Source organism: Vanacampus margaritifer, chromosome 10 (assembly GCF_051991255.1).
Source record: "Vanacampus margaritifer isolate UIUO_Vmar chromosome 10, RoL_Vmar_1.0, whole genome shotgun sequence".
NCBI classification, from domain to species: Eukaryota; Metazoa; Chordata; class Actinopteri; order Syngnathiformes; family Syngnathidae; genus Vanacampus; species Vanacampus margaritifer.
The window spans coordinates 15,566,412-15,588,423 of record NC_135441.1 but is presented as its reverse complement, the minus strand read 5'-3'; the positions used below and the strand labels follow the sequence as shown (position 1 = coordinate 15,588,423).

The 22,012-nt window shown below is 39.7% G+C and overlaps 3 protein-coding genes across 30 annotated transcripts in view; all 3 read left to right on the top strand.

Moving 5' to 3' along the window:
• LOC144058703 (protocadherin gamma-C5-like) overlaps nucleotides 1-22,012 on the top strand; it is a 252,513-nt gene that overhangs the window by 144,881 nt on the left and 85,620 nt on the right. For 2 of the 28 annotated variants that reach the window (XM_077577131.1, XM_077577115.1), the window contains exon 1: nucleotides 9,879-12,446. The exons of 25 other annotated variants lie outside the window; for them this stretch is intronic. In XM_077577131.1, coding sequence (XP_077433257.1) covers nucleotides 10,059-12,446 — 2,388 coding nt within the window. In that variant the 5' untranslated portion in view covers nucleotides 9,879-10,058. Of the gene's footprint in view, nucleotides 1-9,878; nucleotides 12,447-13,915; nucleotides 16,484-22,012 lie in introns of those variants that run through there. One more of the 28 variants, XM_077577122.1, reaches the window with a different exon arrangement.
• LOC144059475 (protocadherin gamma-A2-like) lies at nucleotides 1,341-4,048 on the top strand. Its single transcript, XM_077578596.1, has one exon. It carries the CDS (start codon nucleotides 1,652-1,654, stop codon nucleotides 4,046-4,048), a length of 2,397 nt encoding a protein of 798 aa, XP_077434722.1. The 5' UTR covers nucleotides 1,341-1,651.
• Nucleotides 17,382-21,527, top strand: LOC144058711 (protocadherin beta-8-like). Its single transcript, XM_077577173.1, has 2 exons — nucleotides 17,382-18,434; nucleotides 19,713-21,527. The coding sequence occupies exons 1-2, from the start codon at nucleotides 18,037-18,039 to the stop codon at nucleotides 20,527-20,529; spliced, it is 1,215 nt and encodes a 404-aa protein (XP_077433299.1). The 5' UTR covers nucleotides 17,382-18,036; the 3' UTR covers nucleotides 20,530-21,527.

Genomic DNA, 22,012 nt, shown 5'->3' with positions numbered 1-22,012 from the left:
TAATTAATAATTTGAGCTGTTGAAAATGGTGCCCCATATCTCTTTAAATTAGCTTGTGCAATACCTTTTAATATAGTATTTGCTTCTTCACCATTGTAAGTCATTTGTATTTGTCAAATGACTTCTCTTAGCTGACATCCTGAACATCATTTATAGTAAAGATGATCTAAATTTCATGTAAAGAGACTTATTTTGAGAAAAAAAATTAGCATGTACTGTACAGTTTACATCGTGGTCTGTCTCCTCTCTCATTGATACCAGACAACACCAAAAAAGTTAAAAAAAAAATGTTGTCTTCAATTTGAAAAGTATGTTACACAAAGCAAATTCAAATTAACTGAATATGAAGTATTGACAAGACTTATGAGGAAAAAAAGTTGTGGTAAAATGAACATTAAAAAAAATATTACTTAAAAAAATATTTGGCTATGTCAATACAAATTAACCTTCAAAAATAATATTTTAAACAAAATAAGTGGGTGTGTTTGGTGACCTGAGACTTTGGTGTGCACATTGTGTTGCAAGTAATCTTACCCTATAACCTCAAATCAAATTCCTACCATGACTCAAAATGTATAACCGGCACATGATGTACAATTTGTAATTGAAAAATTATTGTTAGACATAGACTACATACATAGGTATTGTTGTGTAAGCATTTCACCTTTCACAATATGTAATAGTGTAACAAAAATGAAATTATTAACCTTTACAAGGGACTATTTTAGCTGCTTTAAATGCATAGACCTATTCGCCTTTTTAATTCTATAACTAACACATTTATATTTCAATTCACATGAGTGAATTTTGTTACCAAAATAAAAGGAATTCCATTTTTTTGTGATATCAACTTAGCTTAGCATGCTGAGCAACTGCGCTCACATGATGGCTCACTCGACCAAACATCTCCCTGTGTCAAAATATAAGCGCACATCTTTGTACTAACAAGAAAGCAATTTATTGGAAAATAAATGAAATCAGTGAATTTATTATTGTTGAATAATATATACAGTCTATGGTCTTGGAATTTTTCTGTGATGTGCCATCTTGTGGCAGCATGGAATACTGTCCTTAAATGTATTCAGTATATAGCCACTATGTTTTATAGATTGCAGTAATTTTACGTTTATCATAGGGTGACCAAACGTCTTCTTTTCGGAGGAATTTGGGAGGACAGACCATTTTCTTACATCCTGTTCGGGTGTCGGGGGTTTTATAAATTCAAGTACACTGTGTAACTGCAAGTCGACTGGTTCCACAATTTCAAGGCTGGGGCAAGTGTCCTATTTTTTTAATTTTTTTTTTTAATAACGGGAATATGGTCACCCTAGTTTATCTTGTTGGGGAAAATGAGCAGCATGCATGTTCCATCCTGCAGTGTTGCAATATGGTCTCTTAGGGACGCTGTAGACCAAAAAATTGATGACTGTGAGCAGGATTGGAGCTGCACCTCCGTGTAACGTCGACACAACACAGACCAAACGAGACGGAGCGGATCATTTGACATGTTTGTCAAACTGAAAAACATTTGGACCTGAAAGCGATTTACTTCGATTAAGAGTGGATTATATTCGACATTAGACTTCGAGGAGGATATTTTTTATTAGAATATAAAACGAGAGGAGCTCCGCTGGCGAGATTTGGAAGAACAATGAATGGGCAAGTACTGCTGTTCGTGTCTCTCTTCGCCCTCGACGCAGTGTACGGCCAGGCCAGCTATTCTATTCCAGAGGAAATGCCCAGAGGAGCTTTAGTGGGCAATATAGCGCAAGATTTAGGTTTAGAAATTCGACGTTTGATTTCTGGAAAAGCCAAAATCTATTCCAGGAACAATGAAGAATACATCGAGCTGAGCCGAGAGAAAGGAGTCCTCCTCGTGAAGGAGAGGATCGACAGAGAGGCTCTTTGCGCACATACCGCCCTTTGTGCGCTGCATTTAGAAATTATTCTAGAGAATCCCATGGAATTTTACAGCGTTACTGTACAGATTATAGACATCAATGATAACGCACCCGCTTTTGAAATGAATGAGATGAAATTTAAAATAAGTGAGTCAACGACTGTCGGAGCAAAATTTGTTTTAGAAAGGGCTGCAGATCTTGATGTCGGGAATAATGACGTTTCTAACTATGAATTAAAACCATCTGACCATTTTGTTATTAGATTGCAAAATAATGCAGATGGAAATAAAAACGTGGAGATGGTTTTACAGAAGCCTTTAGACAGAGAGAAAGAGGAGCATATGTCTCTCGTGTTAACTGCTGGAGATGGGGGAGAGCCGCGGATGTCAGGAACGATGCTGATACTTATTACAGTGTTAGACGCGAATGATAATGCCCCCGCTTTTACACAGCACACATATAAGGCTATTGTTACTGAGAATACACGTGCAGGGACAATTATAGCAACCGTGTCTGCCTCTGATGCAGACCAGGGCTCAAATGCAAAAATATCCTATTCAATTAAAAATATGTTAGGAAATTTGAAAAATATTTTTGAAATTAATAAAGAAAATGGAGAGATATCATTAATTGGAAATATTGATTTTGAAAAATCGAGACTTTTTCAACTAAACTTACTTGTTAGTGATGATGGGGGACTAACAGATTCTTCTAAATTGATTATTGATGTACAAGATGTAAATGACAACATCCCCGTAATTAACATAATGTCACAATCGAATGTGATATCAGAGGATGCTGAAATCAATACTGTCGTGACTATGATCAATGTAGAAGATTTAGATTCAGGAGAAAATGGAAACGTAAATTGTTTTCTCAACGAAAATATCCCATTTATTCTGAAAACCTCAAAACATAATTACTACACTTTAATTACAGACAGTGGCTTAGACAGAGAGAGGTCACGTGAGTACAATATCACAGTGACGTGTTCTGATGAGGGCGTGCCCTCCCTCTCCAGCAGCGTCACTCTCACCTTACACATCTCGGATGTGAATGACAACTCGCCTGTCTTTGATAGGAGCTCATACGAGGCCTACATTGTTGAAAACAACACGCCAGGTCTCCCAGTATTCACTGTAAAAGCCAGTGATGCTGACTGGAACCAGAATGCTCGTCTTTCTTACATCCTGGAGGACTCCTCTGTTAATGGAGTGCCAGTCTCCTCATATGTGTCTGTTAGTGCTGAAAATGGAGTCATCCATGCAGTTCGTTCTTTTGACTATGAGCAACTGAAAGAGTTCCACTTCCGCGTCAGAGCGCAAGATGGAGGCTCCCCTCCCCTCAGCAGCAACGTGAGTGTTCGCATGGTGATTCAGGACCAGAACGACAACGCCCCTCAGGTCCTGTACCCGGTCCAGACGGGCGGCTCCGTGCTGGCCGAAATGGTGCCTCGTTCGGCAGACGTGGGCTATTTGGTGACTAAAGTGGTGGCCGTGGATGTGGACTGTGGGCAGAACGCCTGGCTCTCCTATAAAGTGCACAAAGCCACAGACAGGGCGCTGTTTGAAGTGGGCCTCCACAATGGAGAAATAAGAACTGTCCGCCAAGTGACTGATAAAGACGCTGTCAAACAAAGACTGACTGTTGTAGTGGAGGACAACGGGCAGCCCTCTCGTTCAGCTACAGTCATTGTGAACGTAGCGGTGGCAGACAGCTTCCCTCAAGTGCTGTCAGAGTTCACTGACTTTAGCATGCACGACAAGGAGTACAATGACAAGCTGACTTTTTACTTAGTTTTGGCGCTGGCTGTGGTCTCCTTCCTCTTCATCACCTGCTTGCTGCTTATCATATCAGTCAAAGTGTACAGGTGGAGACAGTCTCGCGTCCTGTACCACTCCAACCTGCCTGTCATTCCGTATTACCCGCCACGATACTCGGATACTTTGGGAACTGGGACCCTCCCGCATGTGTACAATTACGAGGTGTGCAGAACCACTGACTCCAGAAAAAGTGACTGTAAATTGGACAGAGCTGCTAGCCACAACATAATGACAATGGACCCCAGTTTTACAGCAACCATGCAGAAATTACACAGCAAAAAGAACATCCTGGATGAACCTGACTCTCCTCTTGAGGTTAGTTGACAACATTTTCATGGAGTGCTCTGTCTCATTTGAGTTCATCAATTATCTATTTGTTATCAGCAATAAGGTCTCCAATCATCATATTACTTCCATGAATCACAAATGTTACAAAGTGCAAAATATTGTTTCAATACTCTTTGATTTCAGTTGCTCTCTGAGAATCATTATGTAGGTGAACAGGAGATTCAGCACCATGGAGAGCTTAAATTTAGCCTTATTCCTTTGCTTGCTGTTGAATACTTAAAACTGAAATTGTATTATTATTTTCCATTCCAATGGACTGTTTTTGATATCTTTAGTACTGCAAGTTCATATTCAAGTCTTCTTTTATACAATGGATTTTTGAATGTACCCGTATTAATAGCTACATGAAAAAAAATATTGTGCTATAGCTACAGTATGTTTGGTAACATTTTTGTTCATCCATACACTAAAAAGTTGCTTTCCACATCACAATCTATCAAAATTGTAAGACTTGATAACAACCAAAGTAGTGATGACAATGTGCAGTTTGTGTAACAGTCAGTTAGTGCCATAGGCATTTGACCCTGAAAAGGATAAGTGGTTTTGAAGATGGATGGAGGGATGGATGGATGGATGGATGGATGGATGGAGGGATGGATGGAGTAAAATTCAATAAACACTGAAGGGCACTGAAAGCCATATAGTGTAGTGTACATTTGACCTGATTTAAAATGTGTATTTACCTCAAGCATTTTATTTATTTATTTTCTCAAGTTGTTGGATTTGTGGTTACTACACTTTCCTCATAATCAGAAAATGTGTGTTAAAATATTTTTGGGGACATCTTCATCCCTTCCTGTCCTATCCTATATCCTATTTCTATGTTCTGTCTCCTATGTTAGCTAAAGGTAGAACTGCTAATATGTAAATGGTTGTTTGTCTAAATTGGGACCTGCGTTTGACTGGCAACCAGTCTCAGCCTCACAGACCTGCGAACAACCCTAACCAAACTATCAGTCTTTTCATTAAGCAGTAAATAAAACGGAAGGACTGATGGATTTTTTTTTCCTGTCTCTTAAAATATCTAATACTACATGATTGGCTCATTTTCCTTGCTTGCTAGTATTTTTTTCTCAGATATAATTTAAATTATTGGAGTATTCTAAATTTAACCTTTGAACTGAGTTTATGTTCAATACCCCCAAATAAACAAGATTATTGAACAATTATTGCAACATAATCCCGATTAGTAGTTAAATTTATAATTGTCAATGTTCCTTTACTTGAGATATGAATATTTGTAGAAGACTTGATTTTGGATTCCAGAATACTAATAATCTACACGTTAACAGTTGATAGAGCGTTTCATCTTTGACATTACAAACTGCCACTCACACGTTTAATTCTCGTTTAATGTGTGTGGATTCAATATCTTTTTATTACATGACTTCAAAATAATCCCTCATAGACTGACACTAGCTTGAAATATTTTCTTGGTAAACTTTTTCAAAGGAACAATTACAAGCAATGTACACTTAGAAGTTAATCCCCCAAAAAAAGGAGTTATGCTCAATGACCGAAAAATAATGCCTAAATGTTTACCAGTATATTTTCCAAACGTGTTATATGTTTAGAGATGCACGACGTGGTTACAGTGGAGGAAAGAAAAAAAATCATAATAGGCCATATTATTGTTAAGTGGGGAGTACTAAAAAGCAAGTAATAGATTGTGATAAATGTTTGTGAGCATGCAGTCGTTAAGGAATTACGTTCCATGTGAATTGTCAAAAGATCTCTCTCTCGCTCTCTCGCTCTCTCGCTCTCTAATGTTTTGTGCTGGGGAAATAGTCTTGGTCCATCCTGCAATGTTGCAATATGGACTCTTAGGGACGCTGTAGACCAAAAAGTTGATAACTGTGACTGTGAGCAGGATTGGAGCTGCGCCTCCATGTAACGTCGACACAACACAGAGAGAACGCAACCGGAGGAGAGCGGATCATTAGACGTGTTTGTCAAATTAAAAAATATATATTTGGACCTGGAAGCGATTTACTTCGATTTAGATTGGATTATATTCAACATTAGACTTTGAGGAGGATCTTTTTTATTGGAATAGAAGACGAGAGGAGCTCCGCTTGCGAGATTTGGAAGAACAATGAATGGGCAAGTACTGCTGTTCGTGTCTCTCTTCGCCCTCGACGCAGTGTACGGCCAGGCCAGCTATTCTATTCCAGAGGAAATGGCCAGAGGAGCTATAGTGGGCAATATAGCGCAAGATTTAGGTTTAGAAATTCGACGTTTGATTTCTGGAAAAGCCAAAATCTATTCCAGGAATAATGAAGAATACATCGAGCTGAGCCGAGAGAAAGGAGTCCTCCTCGTGAAAGACAGGATCGACAGAGAGGCTCTTTGCGCACACACCGCCCTTTGTGCGCTGCATTTAGAAATTATTCTGGAAAATCCCATGGAATTTTACAGCGTTACTGTGCAAATAACAGACATTAATGATAATGCGCCATATTTTGAAAAAAATGAGATGAATTTTAAAATTAGTGAATCGATGACCGTCGGAGCAAAATTTGTTCTAGAAAGAGCTGTAGATCTTGATGTTGGAATTAACGACCTTCAAAATTATGAATTAAAGCCATCAGACCATTTTGCTCTAAAACTGCAAAATAATCCGGATGGAAATAAAAACGTGGAGATGGTTTTACAGAAGCCTTTAGACAGAGAGAAAGAGGAGCAGATGTCTCTCGTGTTAACAGCTTTAGATGGAGGAGAGCCGCGGATGTCAGGAACGATGTTGATTCTTATTACAGTGTTAGACATGAATGACAATGCCCCCGTTTTTACACAGCACACATACAAGGCTACTGTTACTGAGAATTCACCTGTAGGGACAATTGTGGCCAGTGTTTCTGCCGTTGATGCAGATGGAGATTTGAACTCAAAAATATCATATTCAATAACAAATACTCTTGACACAGTTAAAAATATTTTTGAAATAAATAAAGAAAATGGCCAGGTTTCATTAATTGGAAACATCGATTTTGAAAAGTCAAGACATTTTCAAATTCATTTACTTGCGAGTGATGATGGAGGTTTCACGGATTCTTGTAAATTGATTATAGATGTACAAGATGTAAATGACAACATACCCGCAATTAACATTATGTCCAAATCGAATATGATAGCTGAGGATGCAGAAATCAATACTGTTGTTACTATGATAAACACGGAAGATTTAGATTCAGCAGAAAATGGAAACGTAAATTGTTTTATAAATGAAAATATTCCATTCATTTTGAAAATCTCAAAAAATCATTTCTATACTTTAGTAACAGACAGTGAGTTAGATAGAGAGAGGGCATCTGAATATAACATCACAGTGACGTGTTCTGATGAGGGCGTGCCCTCCCTCTCCAGCAGCGTCACTCTCACGTTACACATCTCAGACGTGAATGACAATGCGCCTGTCTTTGATAGGAGCTCATATGAGGCATACATTGTTGAAAACAACACACCAGGTCTCTCTGTATTCACTGTAAAAGCCAGTGATGCTGACTGGAACCAGAATGCTCGTCTTTCCTACATCCTGGAGGACTCCTTTGTTAATGGAGTGCCAGTCTCCTCATATGTGTCTGTTAGTGCTGAAAGTGGAGTCATCCATGCAGTTCGTTCTTTTGACTATGAGCAACTTAAAGAGTTCCACTTTCATGTTAGAGCGCAAGATGGAGGCTCTCCTCCCCTGTGCAGCAACGTGAGCGTTCACATGGTGATCCAGGACCAGAATGACAACGCCCCTCAGGTCCTGTACCCGATCCAGACGGGCGGCTCGGTGCTGGCCGAAATGGTGCCTCGTTCGGCAGACGTGGGCTATCTGGTGACTAAAGTGGTGGCCGTGGATGTGGACTGTGGGCAGAACGCCTGGCTCTCCTATAAAGTGCACAAAGCCACAGACAGGGCGCTGTTTGAAGTGGGCCTCCACAATGGAGAAATAAGAACTGTCCGGCAGGTGACTGATAAAGATGCTGTCAAACAAAGACTGACTGTTGTAGTGGAGGACAACGGGCAGCCCTCTCGTTCAGCTACAGTCATTGTGAACGTGGCGGTGGCGGACAGCTTCCCTCAAGTGCTGTCAGAGTTCACTGACTTTAGCATGCACGACAAGGAGTACAATGACAAGCTGACTTTTTACTTAGTTTTGGCGCTGGCTGTGGTCTCCTTCCTCTTCATCACCTGTTTGCTGCTCATCATATCAGTCAAAGTGTACAGGTGGAGACAGTCTCGCGTCCTGTACCACTCCAACCTGCCTGTCATTCCGTATTATCCGCCACGGTATTCGGATACTTTGGGAACTGGGACCCTCCCGCACATGTACAATTATGAGGTGTGCAGGACCACTGACTCCAGAAAAAGTGACTGTAAATTGGACAGAGCTGCAAGTCACAATGTGCTGGTCATGGACCCCAGTTTTACAGGGACCATGCAGAAACTACACAGTGAAAAGAACATCCTGGATGAACCTGACTCTCCTCTCGAGGTTAGTCTGCAACATTTGCATGTGCTCTGCTCAATTTTGTTAAAGATCTCTTTGTTATCAATGTTATCAATTAGGTCTCCTATCGTCATATTACTTTCATCAAGTACAAATGTTTCAAAGATGAGAAGCATAATTTCAATTGTCCTTTATATTCAATTGTTCCCGGAGAATCATTTGCAGTTGAAGTGGAACTTCAGCACCATGGAGAGCTGACATTTAGTCTCCTGACTTTGTTAGTTGCTGAATACTTTGACTCAAATTGGACAACTTTTTTCCATTTCCTTTCACTTTAGTGCTTTCAAGTTCATATGCAAGATAATTTATTGAATTTACTTGAACTTCATATAATAGTTACACAAAACAATATTGTGTGCATCAAAGGTGTTTTCCATATCAGAATATATCAGAATTGCAGTACCTGTACTTGGATCGATGGATAAATGGAGTAAAATATAATACACTGCAAGGGTAGAGATTCTGAAAACTCTATACTTAACATAACTTTTTTTTTTTTTTAAATCAGGCTTATTTACCATAAGCAGTTTTTAACAACATAGTCAGTAGCTGTGTGTTGAAATCTTTGTCCAAAGTTCAAACATCTCGGTCTCTTAGGTCTACTAAACATGAAACTGCCTTTATCTAAAAATAGAATATAGACTTGTTGTTGGAGGCTGGGATATGCATGTACTAAATGTTCCTTTTATCGTTGAAATTGCCAAATGGAACTCTTACACCCTTTACATTCCATAGTGTTCTTTAAAATAAATGAGTGAAAGTTAATCCCAGTGGCAAAGCACTGGAGATGTTTATATGTAAACTAAATAGGCGTCAATATGTACAATCAATGTACTTTTAATTTATATTTGCATGTCAGAAATCAATCAATAGAAAAATCAATTATGTCCAGTTAATGAAAAAAATAATCCCTACAAGTTTCACAATTTTGATCAAATGTGTCAATATTTTAAGAGCTGCACGACATGGTTGCAGTCGGGGGTAATTAGGGAATAATATTGTTGTTGAATTGGGACTACTGTATACTTACAAGCACAAATGTGCTAATAACTTATTTTGCATTTTAAGATGTTAGGGACTGACATGTAATTACGTCAAGTCTTGTGTGCAATCGCTGTAATGTGTTCTGAATATACTTTTTCATCTCTTATTTGTCATGTGCTGTGGAATAAATTAGTTTCTTCCATCCTGCAGTGTTGCAATATGGACTCTTAGGGACGCTGTAGACCTAAAAGTTGATAACTGTGGCTGTGAGCGGGATTGGAGCTGCTCCTCCATGTAACGTCGACACAACACATGCAGAGAGAACGCGAAGGGGGGAGAGCGGATCATTTGACGTGTTTGTCAAAGTAAAATATATATATTTGGACCTGGAAGCGATTTACTTCGATTAAGATTGGATTATATTCAACATTAGACTTTGAGGAGGATATTTTTTTATTGGAATATAAAACGAGAGGACTTCCGCTGGCGAGATTTGGAAGAACAATGAATGGGCAAGTACTGCTGTTCGTGTCTCTCTTCGCCCTCGACGCAGTGTACGGCCAGGCCAGCTATTCTATTCCAGAGGAAATGGCCAGAGGAGCTTTAGTGGGCAATATAGCGCAAGATTTAGGTTTAGAAATTCGACGTTTAATTTCTGGAAAAGCCAAAATATATTCCAGGAACAATGAAGAATACATCGAGCTGAGCCGAGAGAAAGGAGTCCTCCTCGTGAAAGACAGGATCGACAGAGAGGCTCTTTGCGCACACACCGCCCTTTGTGCGCTGCATTTGCAGATCATTCTGGAAAATCCGATCGAATTTTACAGCGTCACTGTGCAGATTACAGATATAAATGATAATGCGCCAAACTTTGAAAAAAATGAGATGCAATTTAAAATAAGCGAGTCAGCAACCATCGGAGCAAAATTCGTTCTAGATGGGGCTGTAGATCTTGATGTTGGAATTAACGACCTTCAAAATTATGAGTTAAAACCAGCCGATCATTTCTCTCTTAAATTGCAAAATAACGCAGATGGAAATAAAAACGTGGAAATGGTTTTACAGAAACCTTTAGACAGAGAGAAAGAGGAGCAGATGTCTCTTGTGTTAACAGCTGTAGATGGAGGAGAGCCGCGGATGTCAGGAACGATGTTGATTCTTATTACAGTGTTAGACGCGAATGATAATGCCCCTGTTTTTACACAGCACACATATAAGGCTATTGTTACTGAGAATACACCTCTAGGAACAATTGTCGCAACTGTTTCTGCGACTGATGCGGATGGAGATTTGAATTCTAAAATTTCATACTCAATAACAAACACCCAAGATAACGTTAGAAGTATATTTGACATAAATAAAGAAACTGGTCAGGTTTCATTAATTGGAAATATTGATTATGAAAAATCGAAACATTTTCAAATTAAAATACTTGCAAGTGATGATGGAGGTCTTACAGATTCTTCTAAACTAATTATCGATGTACAAGATATAAATGACAACAAACCGGAAATTAATATTATGTCCAAATCGAATGTGATATTAGAGGATGCAGAAATCAATACCGTTGTTACTGTTATCAATATAGAAGATTTGGATTCGGGAGACAATGGAATTGTTAAATGCTATATCAATGAAAATATTCCATTTATGCTGCAAACCTCTAAAAATAACTTTTATAGTTTAGTCACAGATAATGAGTTGGATAGAGAGAGGTCACATGAGTATAATATCACAGTGACGTGCTCTGATGAGGGCATGCCCTCCCTCTCCAGCAGTATCACTCTCACCTTACACATCTCAGATGTGAATGACAACGTGCCTGTCTTTGAGAGGAGCTCATATGAGGCCTACATTGTTGAAAATAACACACCAGGTCTCTCTGTATTCACTGTAAAAGCCAGTGATGCTGACTGGAACCAGAATGCTCGTGTTTCTTACATCCTGGAGGACTCCTCTGTTAATGGAGTGCCAGTCTCCTCCTATGTGTCTGTTAGTGCTGAAAGTGGTGTAATCCATGCAGTTCGTTCTTTTGACTATGAGCAACTGAAAGAGTTCCACTTTCGTGTAAGAGCGCAAGATGGAGGCTCCCCTCCCCTCAGTAGCAACGTGAGCGTTCGCATGGTGATCCAGGACCAGAATGACAACGCCCCTCAGGTCCTGTACCCGGTCCAGACGGGCGGCTCGGTACTGGCCGAAATGGTGCCTCGTTCGGCAGACGTGGGCTATCTGGTGACTAAAGTGGTGGCCGTGGATGTGGACTGTGGGCAGAACGCCTGGCTCTCCTATAAAGTGCACAAAGCCACAGACAGGGCGCTGTTTGAAGTGGGCCTCCACAACGGAGAAATAAGAACTGTCCGCCAAGTGACTGATAAAGACGCTGTCAAACAAAGACTGACTGTTGTCGTGGAGGACAACGGGCAGCCCTCTCGTTCAGCTACAGTCATTGTTAACGTGGCGGTGGCGGACAGCTTCCCTCAAGTGCTGTCAGAGTTCACTGACTTTAGCATGCACGACAAGGAGTACAATGACAAGCTGACTTTTTACTTAGTCCTGGCGCTGGCTGTGGTCTCCTTCCTCTTCATCACCTGCTTGCTGCTTATCATATCAGTCAAAGTGTACAGGTGGAGACAGTCTCGCGTCCTGTACCACTCCAACCTGCCTGTCATTCCGTATTACCCGCCACGGTACTCGGATACTTTGGGGACTGGGACCCTCCCGCACGTGTACAATTATGAGGTGTGCAGGACCACTGACTCCAGAAAAAGTGACTGTAAATTGGACAGAGCTGCTAGTCAGAATGTGCTAGTCATGGACCCCAGTTTTACAGGGACCATGCAGAAGATACACAGTCAAAAGAACATCCTGGATGAACCTGACTCTCCTCTCGAGGTTAGTCTGCATTATTTTCATGTGGTGTCTCTCTCGATTTGGTTAATGGCGTTTTTGTTGTCAGCAATGTAGAATCTCTAAGGCATTCAAACTTTATTACTTGCATCTAGCACAAATCCTGAAAGCATTATACCACTTGTCTTTGTTTTCTGTTGCTCACTGAGAATCAAAAAGGAGCTGAGGAGAAGTAGAAATTCAGCGCCATGGAGATCTTAGCATTTCGATTCATTCATGTGTTATCCGTTGAATACTTACAACTCATTTTGTATTTCCATACCAATAGAACCTTACAATTTTTCTTCAGTATTGCATCTTCATATTCAAGGTGTCTGCAATCAGTTATTGAATGTACCTGAACTACATTCTAAAAGTACATTTAAAAATATGGTGTTGTCTACTTGTATGTTTGGTAGCATTTGTTTACTTCTACCTCGTGTAGATGTTTTCTATAATCACTGGTATTTATCAGAACTGTATCACATCAAATTAGCTGGGAATTACATTAAGACTCAATTACCTGCAAACTACAATGAGGTAAAGCGGTATATAAAATAGATACGTATGATTGATTAATTTAATACTTGTAGTGAGCTGCTTGATGGGCCTGCGTGACGGGCCTTTGCTTGTCCTTTATTGGTTTCTCAATTCACAACATTTCAATATTTTAGATTTGACATTTGACCTCAGCTGCCGTCCATGTTATGTCTGATAACTCTAAATAAACAAGTTTATTGCACAATGATTGCAAAATAATGGCTGATTGAGGAGCCCAGGGTGTGCATTTAATAATTCATACAGAATTTAATCTCTGAGATTGTGCCATGTGTTATTTAATTGACTGCAAATTAATCCCTTATACCGTGACAAATCAATACATTGAAAATGTTTCTTGGTAAACTGTTTCAAGGGAGCATGTACAGCCAATGTACCAGAAGTCCATCACCATCATCAGAAGTCAATCAAAATAAAAAGGAATTATGATCAGTGAATGGAAAATAATCCCGACAAGTCTACCTGTAGTAACTTTTTTGAACGGTGTTAATATATTTAGAGCTGCATGCCATAGGCTATTTGTAGTGTGTGTGTGTGTGGGGGGGGGGGGTATTATATTGTTAAATAGGGATTATATATTAGCAAATATATCTGATAACTACATGCAGTATCTTGCATTGATGAACTGTTATGATTGTGATAAATGCCATTCGTGTTTGTGAGCAGACTGAGGCATTCTAAATTCCATGTCTATAGTCAATAGATTCTCTCTATCTCTCTCTATCTCTCTTTCTCTCTTTCTTTCTTTCTCTCTCTCTCTCTCTCGCTGATGTTTTGTGCTGGTGAACTAGTCATGGTCCATCCTGCAATGTTGCAATATGGACTCTTAGGGACGCTGTAGACCAAAAAGTTGATGACTAGTCTGTGAGCAGGATTGGAGCTGCGCCTCCATGTAACGTCGACACAACACATGCAGAGAGAACGCGAAGGGGGGAGAGCGGATCATTTGACGTGTTTGTCAAAGTAATATATATATATATTTGGACCTGGAAGCGATTTGCGTCGATTAAGATTGGATTATATTCAATATTAGACTTTGAGGAGGATATTTTTTATTGGAATACAAAACGAGAGGACCTCCGCTGGAGAGAATTGGAAGAACAATGAATGGGCAAGTACTGCTGTTCGTGTCTCTTTTCGCCCTCGACGCAGTGTACGGCCAGGCCAGCTATTCTATTCCAGAGGAAATGCCCAGAGGAGCTTTAGTGGGCAATATAGCGCAAGATTTAGGTTTAGAAATACAACGCTTGATTTCTGGAAAAGCGAAAATCTATTCCAGGAGCAATGAAGAATACATCGAGCTGAGCCGAGAGAAAGGAGTCCTCCTCGTGAAAGACAGGATCGACAGAGAGGCTCTTTGCGCACACACCGCCCTTTGTGCGCTGCATTTGCGCATAATTTTGGAAAGCCCAATCGAATTTTTCAGCGTTACTGTGCAGATTACAGACATTAATGACAATGCGCCAAGCTTTGAAAAAAATGAGATGAAATTTAAAATAAGCGAGTCAGCGACCATTGGCGCAAAATTCGTCCTAGAAAGGGCCATGGATCTTGATGTTGGAATTAACGACCTTCAAAATTATGAGTTAAAACCAGCCGATCATTTCTCTCTTAAATTGCAAAATAACGCGGATGGAAATAAAAACGTGGAAATGGTTTTACAGAAACCTTTAGACAGAGAGAAAGAGGAGCAAATGTCTCTCGTGTTAACAGCTGTAGATGGAGGAGAGCCGCGGATGTCAGGAACGATGTTGATTGTTATTACAGTGTTAGACGCGAATGATAATGCCCCCGTATTTACACAGCACACATATAAATCTATTGTTACCGAGAATTCACCTGTGGGAACAATTGTGGCCACTGTTTCTGCCTTTGATGCAGATGGTGATTTGAATTCTAAAGTATCCTATTCAATAACAAACACTCTGGATAACGTTAGAAAAATCTTTAAAATAAATAAGGAAAACGGCCAGGTTTCATTAATAGGAAATATAGATTTTGAAAAGTCAAGACATTTTCAAATTCATTTACTTGCAAGTGATGAAGGAGGCCTTACAGATTCTTGTAAATTAATTATTGATGTACAGGATGTAAATGACAACAAACCTGAAATTAATATTATGTCAAAGTCAAATATGATATCGGAGGATGTCGAAATTAACACTGTTGTTACTGTTATAAGCATAGAGGATTTGGATTCGGGAGACAATGGAATAATAAAATGCTTTATCAGTGAAAATATTCCATTTACGCTCAAAACCTCTGACAATAATTTGTATAGTTTTGTGACAGACGGTGATTTAGACAGGGAGAAGGCATCTGAGTATAATATCACAGTGATGTGCTCTGATGAGGGCGTGCCCTCCCTCTCCAGCAGCGTCACTCTCACCTTACACATCTCAGATGTGAATGACAACGAGCCTGTCTTTGAAAGGAGCTCATATGAGGCCTACATTGTTGAAAACAACACACCAGGTCTCTCTGTATTCACTGTAAAAGCCAGTGATGCTGACTGGAACCAGAATGCTCGTCTTTCTTACATTCTGGAGGACTCCTCTGTTAATGGAGTGCCAGTCTCCTCATATGTGTCAGTTAGTGCTGAAAGTGGAGTCATCCATGCAGTTCGTTCTTTTGACTATGAGCAACTTAAAGAGTTCCACTTTCGTGTTAGAGCACAAGATGGAGGCTCCCCTCCCCTCAGCAGCAACGTGAGCGTCCGGATGGTGATCCAGGACCAGAATGACAACGCCCCTCAGGTCCTGTACCCGGTCCAGACGGGCGGCTCAGTGCTGGCCGAAATGGTGCCTCGTTCGGCAGACGTGGGCTATCTGGTGACTAAAGTGGTGGCCGTGGATGTGGACTGTGGGCAGAACGCCTGGCTCTCCTATAAAGTGCACAAAGCCACAGACAGGGCGCTGTTTGAAGTGGGCCTCCACAATGGAGAAATAAGAACTGTCCGCCAAGTGACTGATAAAGATGCTGTCAAACAAAGACTGACTGTTGTCGTGGAGGACAACGGGCAACCTTCTCGTTCAGCTACAGTCATTGTTAACGTGGCGGTGGCGGACAGCTTCCCTCAAGTGCTGTCGGAGTTCACTGACTTTAGCATGCACGACAAGGAGTACAATGACAAGCTGACTTTTTACTTAGTCTTGGCGCTGGCTGTGGTCTCCTTCCTCTTCATCACCTGCTTGCTGCTCATCATATCAGTCAAAGTGTACAGGTGGAGACAGTCTCGCGTCCTGTACCACTCCAACCTGCCTGTCATTCCGTATTATCCGCCACGATACTCGGATACTTTGGGGACTGGGACTCTCCCGCATGTGTATAATTACGAGGTGTGTAGGACCACTGACTCCAGAAAAAGTGACATAAAGAATATGCAAGCCATGAGTCAAAGTTTAGTGAGTGTGGATGGAGTTGATGCTGATTTGCCACAAGAAAACAAACAGACGTCAGGATTGTGTTCACAGATGTCAACTTTGGTGAGTCAAACATTTCAGCATTCCCTATGTTGACTTTTGTGGATTGTGTGTGTTGCTCCTGTTCATGGTGCTGAAATGTTGATGTGTTGAAGTTAACGCAATTCTGGTAATTTGTCAAAATAATTGTCCGTATTTTTCCTTTTATACTGTACACTCATACAAAAGCTCTAAAATCAAACTGTTAAGATGTGATTGTGAATAGTGTTCCAGCTGTAATCAAGAAGTGTCTCCACACAGAACTGTCAATTTAGCAATGTAAGCTAATAATATCAAGTATAGGAAAACTGATGTGAATTTTTAAAAATATTTTGCAGTCAGATATTTGTCTCTCGATGAAAGTAGGGTCAATTTAGAACAATGGAATAACAGTACTACACTATCGCTATCACATGGAAATATATAACTGAAATGGCTACATTTTGGACTTGTTGCTATTAGCCTTTATACTGCGGATATTTTTATTTTTTTTTTTGAATTTCTTCAAGTAACCCTCTGGACTCTCTGCTAGCTATCTGTGACTCTCATTTTGCCTACAGATGTGGTAATTGTAAGTGAAATTTCCCATGATGGGTATTTTTGTCTGATTTCCTTTTGATCAACGTTATATCTTCAAATTGTTCCCTTTGGTTCAGTCGTGGCCACTGTTGGTCAATGGAAACCCATGAAGCATATTATTATTATTATTATTATTATTATTATTATTATTATTATTATTATTATTATTATTATTATTATTATTATTATTATTATTGGGAGAGGATTTAATCATACATACAATTTGGGTAAAATGGTCTTAGAGTCAACACTTGAAAGGGAGTCTTAAATTTAATTAAAAAATATAAATCTTTATTTACTTATGTTTACAAATCCCTTATAAATTTTTGGACGATGAAGCAATTCCATGTAGCCAAATAGTCTTGGTTTCTGAAAGTGACTATTGTAATAATAATAATAATAATAATAATAATAATAATGATAATAATAATAATGTATGCATCACGTCTCAGCAAGTCAGGTATTCTGACAAAGTCTATAAATCAGATAATGTTGAAAATGCTGTTGGGGGTCACAATTAATTTTTGTAATAGGTATTAAATCCTCGAAGTACATGAACTAATTAGCTGAGAATTATTGTTGGATTCACAATACAAAAGGTGTTTGAACATCATTTCCATCTCTTTTGGTGTTTGTGAGATCTTGAGTTTGCATTAATTATTGAGAAGGTTATAAATTGAGTGTGTATCTTTGAAGAAAATATTCCTTTTATTTTCAGTGTGCATGGTTTGAACACATGATATTCACCATTCCTACTCTAAGGGACGCTATTGGTCAACATAAGGTTTTGCTTCCATTCAGTATCCTGCGCAGTGAAGCAACTCGCTCTGTTCATTTGAGGTTGAGGACACGTAGGAAAAGGACATCTTACGCGTTTGCTTTTGGGTTTAAGTCGTTTTGGGGGAGGGATTGATTTCCCGGAATTAATATTTTAAACTAAGAGCTGTGATTATATTTGCTGGATAGGCTACATATTGTATTTATTTAATGTGGCAAATATGGCGCCACGAAGATACTTCGTCGACGCGCGCTGGAGATGGCGATTGTTTTGTGGACCACGCCAGCAAATGGGACCGCTTTTGTTCTTTTTTTATTTGTTTGCCGCAGTGGCTGGTCAGATTCGTTACTCGATTCCCGAGGAGATGAAGAAAGGCTCCGTGATTGGTAACGTTGCACAAGATCTTGGTTTGAATATAAAAAGGATGAATGCAGGGCGGGCCCGCATCGTGACGGGAGAAAACATCCAGTACACGGAGCTGAAAGCAGACAAAGGGCTGCTGCTCGTCAATGATGGAATAGACCGAGAGGAGCTTTGTGGAGATGTGACGCCGTGTAGCTTCAGCTTTGAGATCATTTTAGAGAATCCGATTGAATTGCACAGAATAATTATTGAGGTGTTGGATATAAACGATCACGCTCCTACATTTCCAAATAAGGATAAACCTCTCATATTTGAAATAAGTGAATCTGCTGTAGTAGGAGTGCAGTTTCCACTGCCGAGTGCAGAGGATCGAGATGCGGGGCAAAATGGGTTACAAAATTATATTTTGTCACCAAATGATAATTTTGTATTAAAGCAGCATGCAAATCCAGATGGCAGTAAATATGTTGAAATGGTGCTCCAGAAGCCTTTAGACAGAGAGCAACATCCCAGTTTGTCATTAAGGTTAATTGCAGTTGATGGAGGAACACCACAGAGATCTGGTACTGTAAATATAGAAATAAATGTGTTAGATGCAAATGACAACCAGCCCGTATTTAACCAAACAGCCTATAAAGCCTCTGTAATGGAAAATGCAATAAAAGGAACTAGCATTATTACGGTAAATGCGACAGATGCTGACAGTGGTTCAAGTGGACTTATTAAATATAGTTTGTCTAAAATGAGAGGAAGTGCAACAGATACATTTGATATTGACGAAAACACTGGCACAATTTCTGTGTCTGGTCGAATAGACTATGAAAAGAACAGAAAGTATGAATTGAGAGTAGAGGCAAAGGATCAAGGTGGTCTGACGGGGACCAGTAAAGTGATATTTGACGTTATTGACATAAATGACAATGCTCCAGTTATTAATATAATGTCATTTTCAAGTCCTCTCTCGGAGGATTCACCTCCTGGTACAACAATTGCTGTCCTGAATATAAAAGATATTGATTCGGACAGAAATGGAGAAATAAAATGTTCCATAGATGGAAAACTTCCCTTTAAATTGGAGATGTCACTAACCAACTATTACAATTTAATTTCAGACCAATATTTTGATAGAGAATCTGTCTTAGAATATAACATCACAATTACAGCCACTGATCTTGGAATGCCTCCGCTTTCTAGCACAACAAAGCTGCATCTTAGAATCTCAGACGTGAATGATAACACACCACTATTTGATAAAAACATGTATTTCGCATATGTTGCAGAAAATAATTCTCCTGGCGTTTCCATTTTTACTGTCACTGCTCGAGATGCTGATTGGAATCAAAATGCGAGAATATCTTATCTTTTAGAGGACACACAGATAAGTGGCAGTCCAGTTTCCACTTTTGTTTCTTTAAATTCTGAAACTGGTGTTCTCAGTGCCGTTCGATCATTTGATTATGAGCAAATTAAACAAGTGGACTTGATGGTCAGGGCACAAGATGGAGGCTCCCCTCCCCTCAGCAGCAACGTGAGCGTTCGCTTGGTGATCCAGGACCAGAACGACAACGCCCCTCAGGTCCTGTACCCGGTCCAGACGGGCGGCTCAGTACTGGCTGAAATGGTGCCTCGTTCGGCAGACGTGGGCTATCTGGTGACTAAAGTGGTGGCCGTGGATGTGGACTGTGGGCAGAACGCCTGGCTCTCCTATAAAGTGCTCAAAGCCACAGACAGGGCGCTGTTTGAAGTGGGCCTCCACAATGGAGAAATAAGAACTGTCCGCCAAGTGAATGATAAAGATGCTGTCAAGCAAAGACTGACTGTTGTCGTGGAGGACAACGGGCAGCCCTCTCGTTCAGCTACAGTCATTGTGAACGTGGCGGTGGCGGACAGCTTCCCTCAAGTGCTGTCAGAGTTCACTGACTTTAGCATGCACGACAAGGAGTACAATGACAAGCTGACTTTTTACTTAGTCTTGGCGCTGGCTGTGGTCTCCTTCCTCTTCATCACCTGCTTGCTGCTTATCATATCAGTCAAAGTATACAGGTGGAGACAGTCTCGCGTCCTGTACCACTCCAACCTGCCTGTCATTCCGTATTACCCTCCACGTTACTCGGATACTTTGGGGACGGGGACTCTTCCACATGTGTACAATTACGAGGTGTGCAGGACCACCGACTCCAGAAAAAGTGACTGTAAATTGGACAGAGCTGCAAGTCACAACGTGCTGGTCATGGACAACAGTTCTTCAGGGACCATGCAGAAGATACACATTCAAAAGAACATCTTGGATGAACCTTACTCTCCTCTTGAGGTTAGAGTTGCTAATTTTCCTTTTGCAAAATGCGGTTAATGGATATGATTCAGGACTATGGTAAGAGACAGATGTTTTATAAGTGTGTTTACATCATTTGTCTCAGACTGGAAATTGTTACACTAAGTCATATACAAATTCAACTGTCATTCAAAATAATTCCTCTAAAAATATAATTCCTCCTCCCAAAAAAATAATACAGTTGACAATTTAACAATCCCGTCTATAAATGACAAAAGGTACACATTAACTTTTTTTGTTGTTGCTTGCATCTCTCTTCAAAATTGTTCATGATTTACATATAGCTTCTGCATATGCATGGTTGTGTCTCTTCCTTGCTCCTGTCACTTTTCAGTCATAAGTCGTATGAAAGACTTTGTTAGAATTGAATTTGTTTGTTTGATAGGGACATCATAAAAACATTGGACAAATCAGATGGCGTACTTAGTGTTTTAGCATGTGTGCAGGTCCTATAAGCACTTGTCAACAGGAGGCTGATAAGAAAGGCAAATAATATAAAAGTGACTTGACAAGTTTTTGTTAACGTGTGTGACATATTTGTGGCTTATTTCGTTATTTTTTCCGAAGATTGGCGGTTGATGCTTACTAATGTCAAAGTCTCTGGCAAAATATTACCAAGCAGTTTGTTGTGAATTTTTCATTGTGCACCATTTGACTGGACTGACATCACCCTGTCCTCGCGTTGTCTTTCAGGAATCGAAATATTCAAATATTTACACTTATTTTCTATCAGTGAGACTGTATCGAGGGCAAATAGTTTTTTTGCAACAGATATTTTATCTTATTCAAATATTATTCACACCATTAGTGTGACAAGTGACTGTGTATATTATGTTACAGCTGTTGTAATTGTTCATGACCTGCCCATGAGCACCCCCACCTTCTTCCTCATTTTCCTTGCAAAACATTTTTTAATGGATAGATATATTTGTTTTCCAAATGTGAAGTAAAAATAATATCAACTTAATGATTAGGCATTTATCTGATTTTTTTTTTTATATTTCCGTTTTAGACCCCCAACAATCTAAATAGTTAATTAATAACACAATCAAACAAATAAATGAGGTGAATACAATAATGTATATGTGTGTATATATATATATATATATATATATATATATATATATATATATATATATATATATATATATATATATATATATATATATATTCATCTAATATATGCTGCTAACTTTGAGGGCGACTTTAAATGCACCAATTGTTTTGCAGTAGGCCTCGGCCTAAATATGATATCCTGCAGTAAAATGATTTGGACTCTGAGGGACGCTGTTGACCAGATATTCCCCCGATCATGTATCTTTATGCACACAATGATCCACACCGACATTATACCAACAGAAGAGAGGGAAGGTACACGTATCCGCTCGTCGTTCTTCTTTTATTTTTGTATTTATTCCTCTCACCCAACACGGATATTTCTTTTTGATTTTCTGTTTGGATCATTCTAGACGCCTTTTATCTCTAATTTGGGCCATCGCAC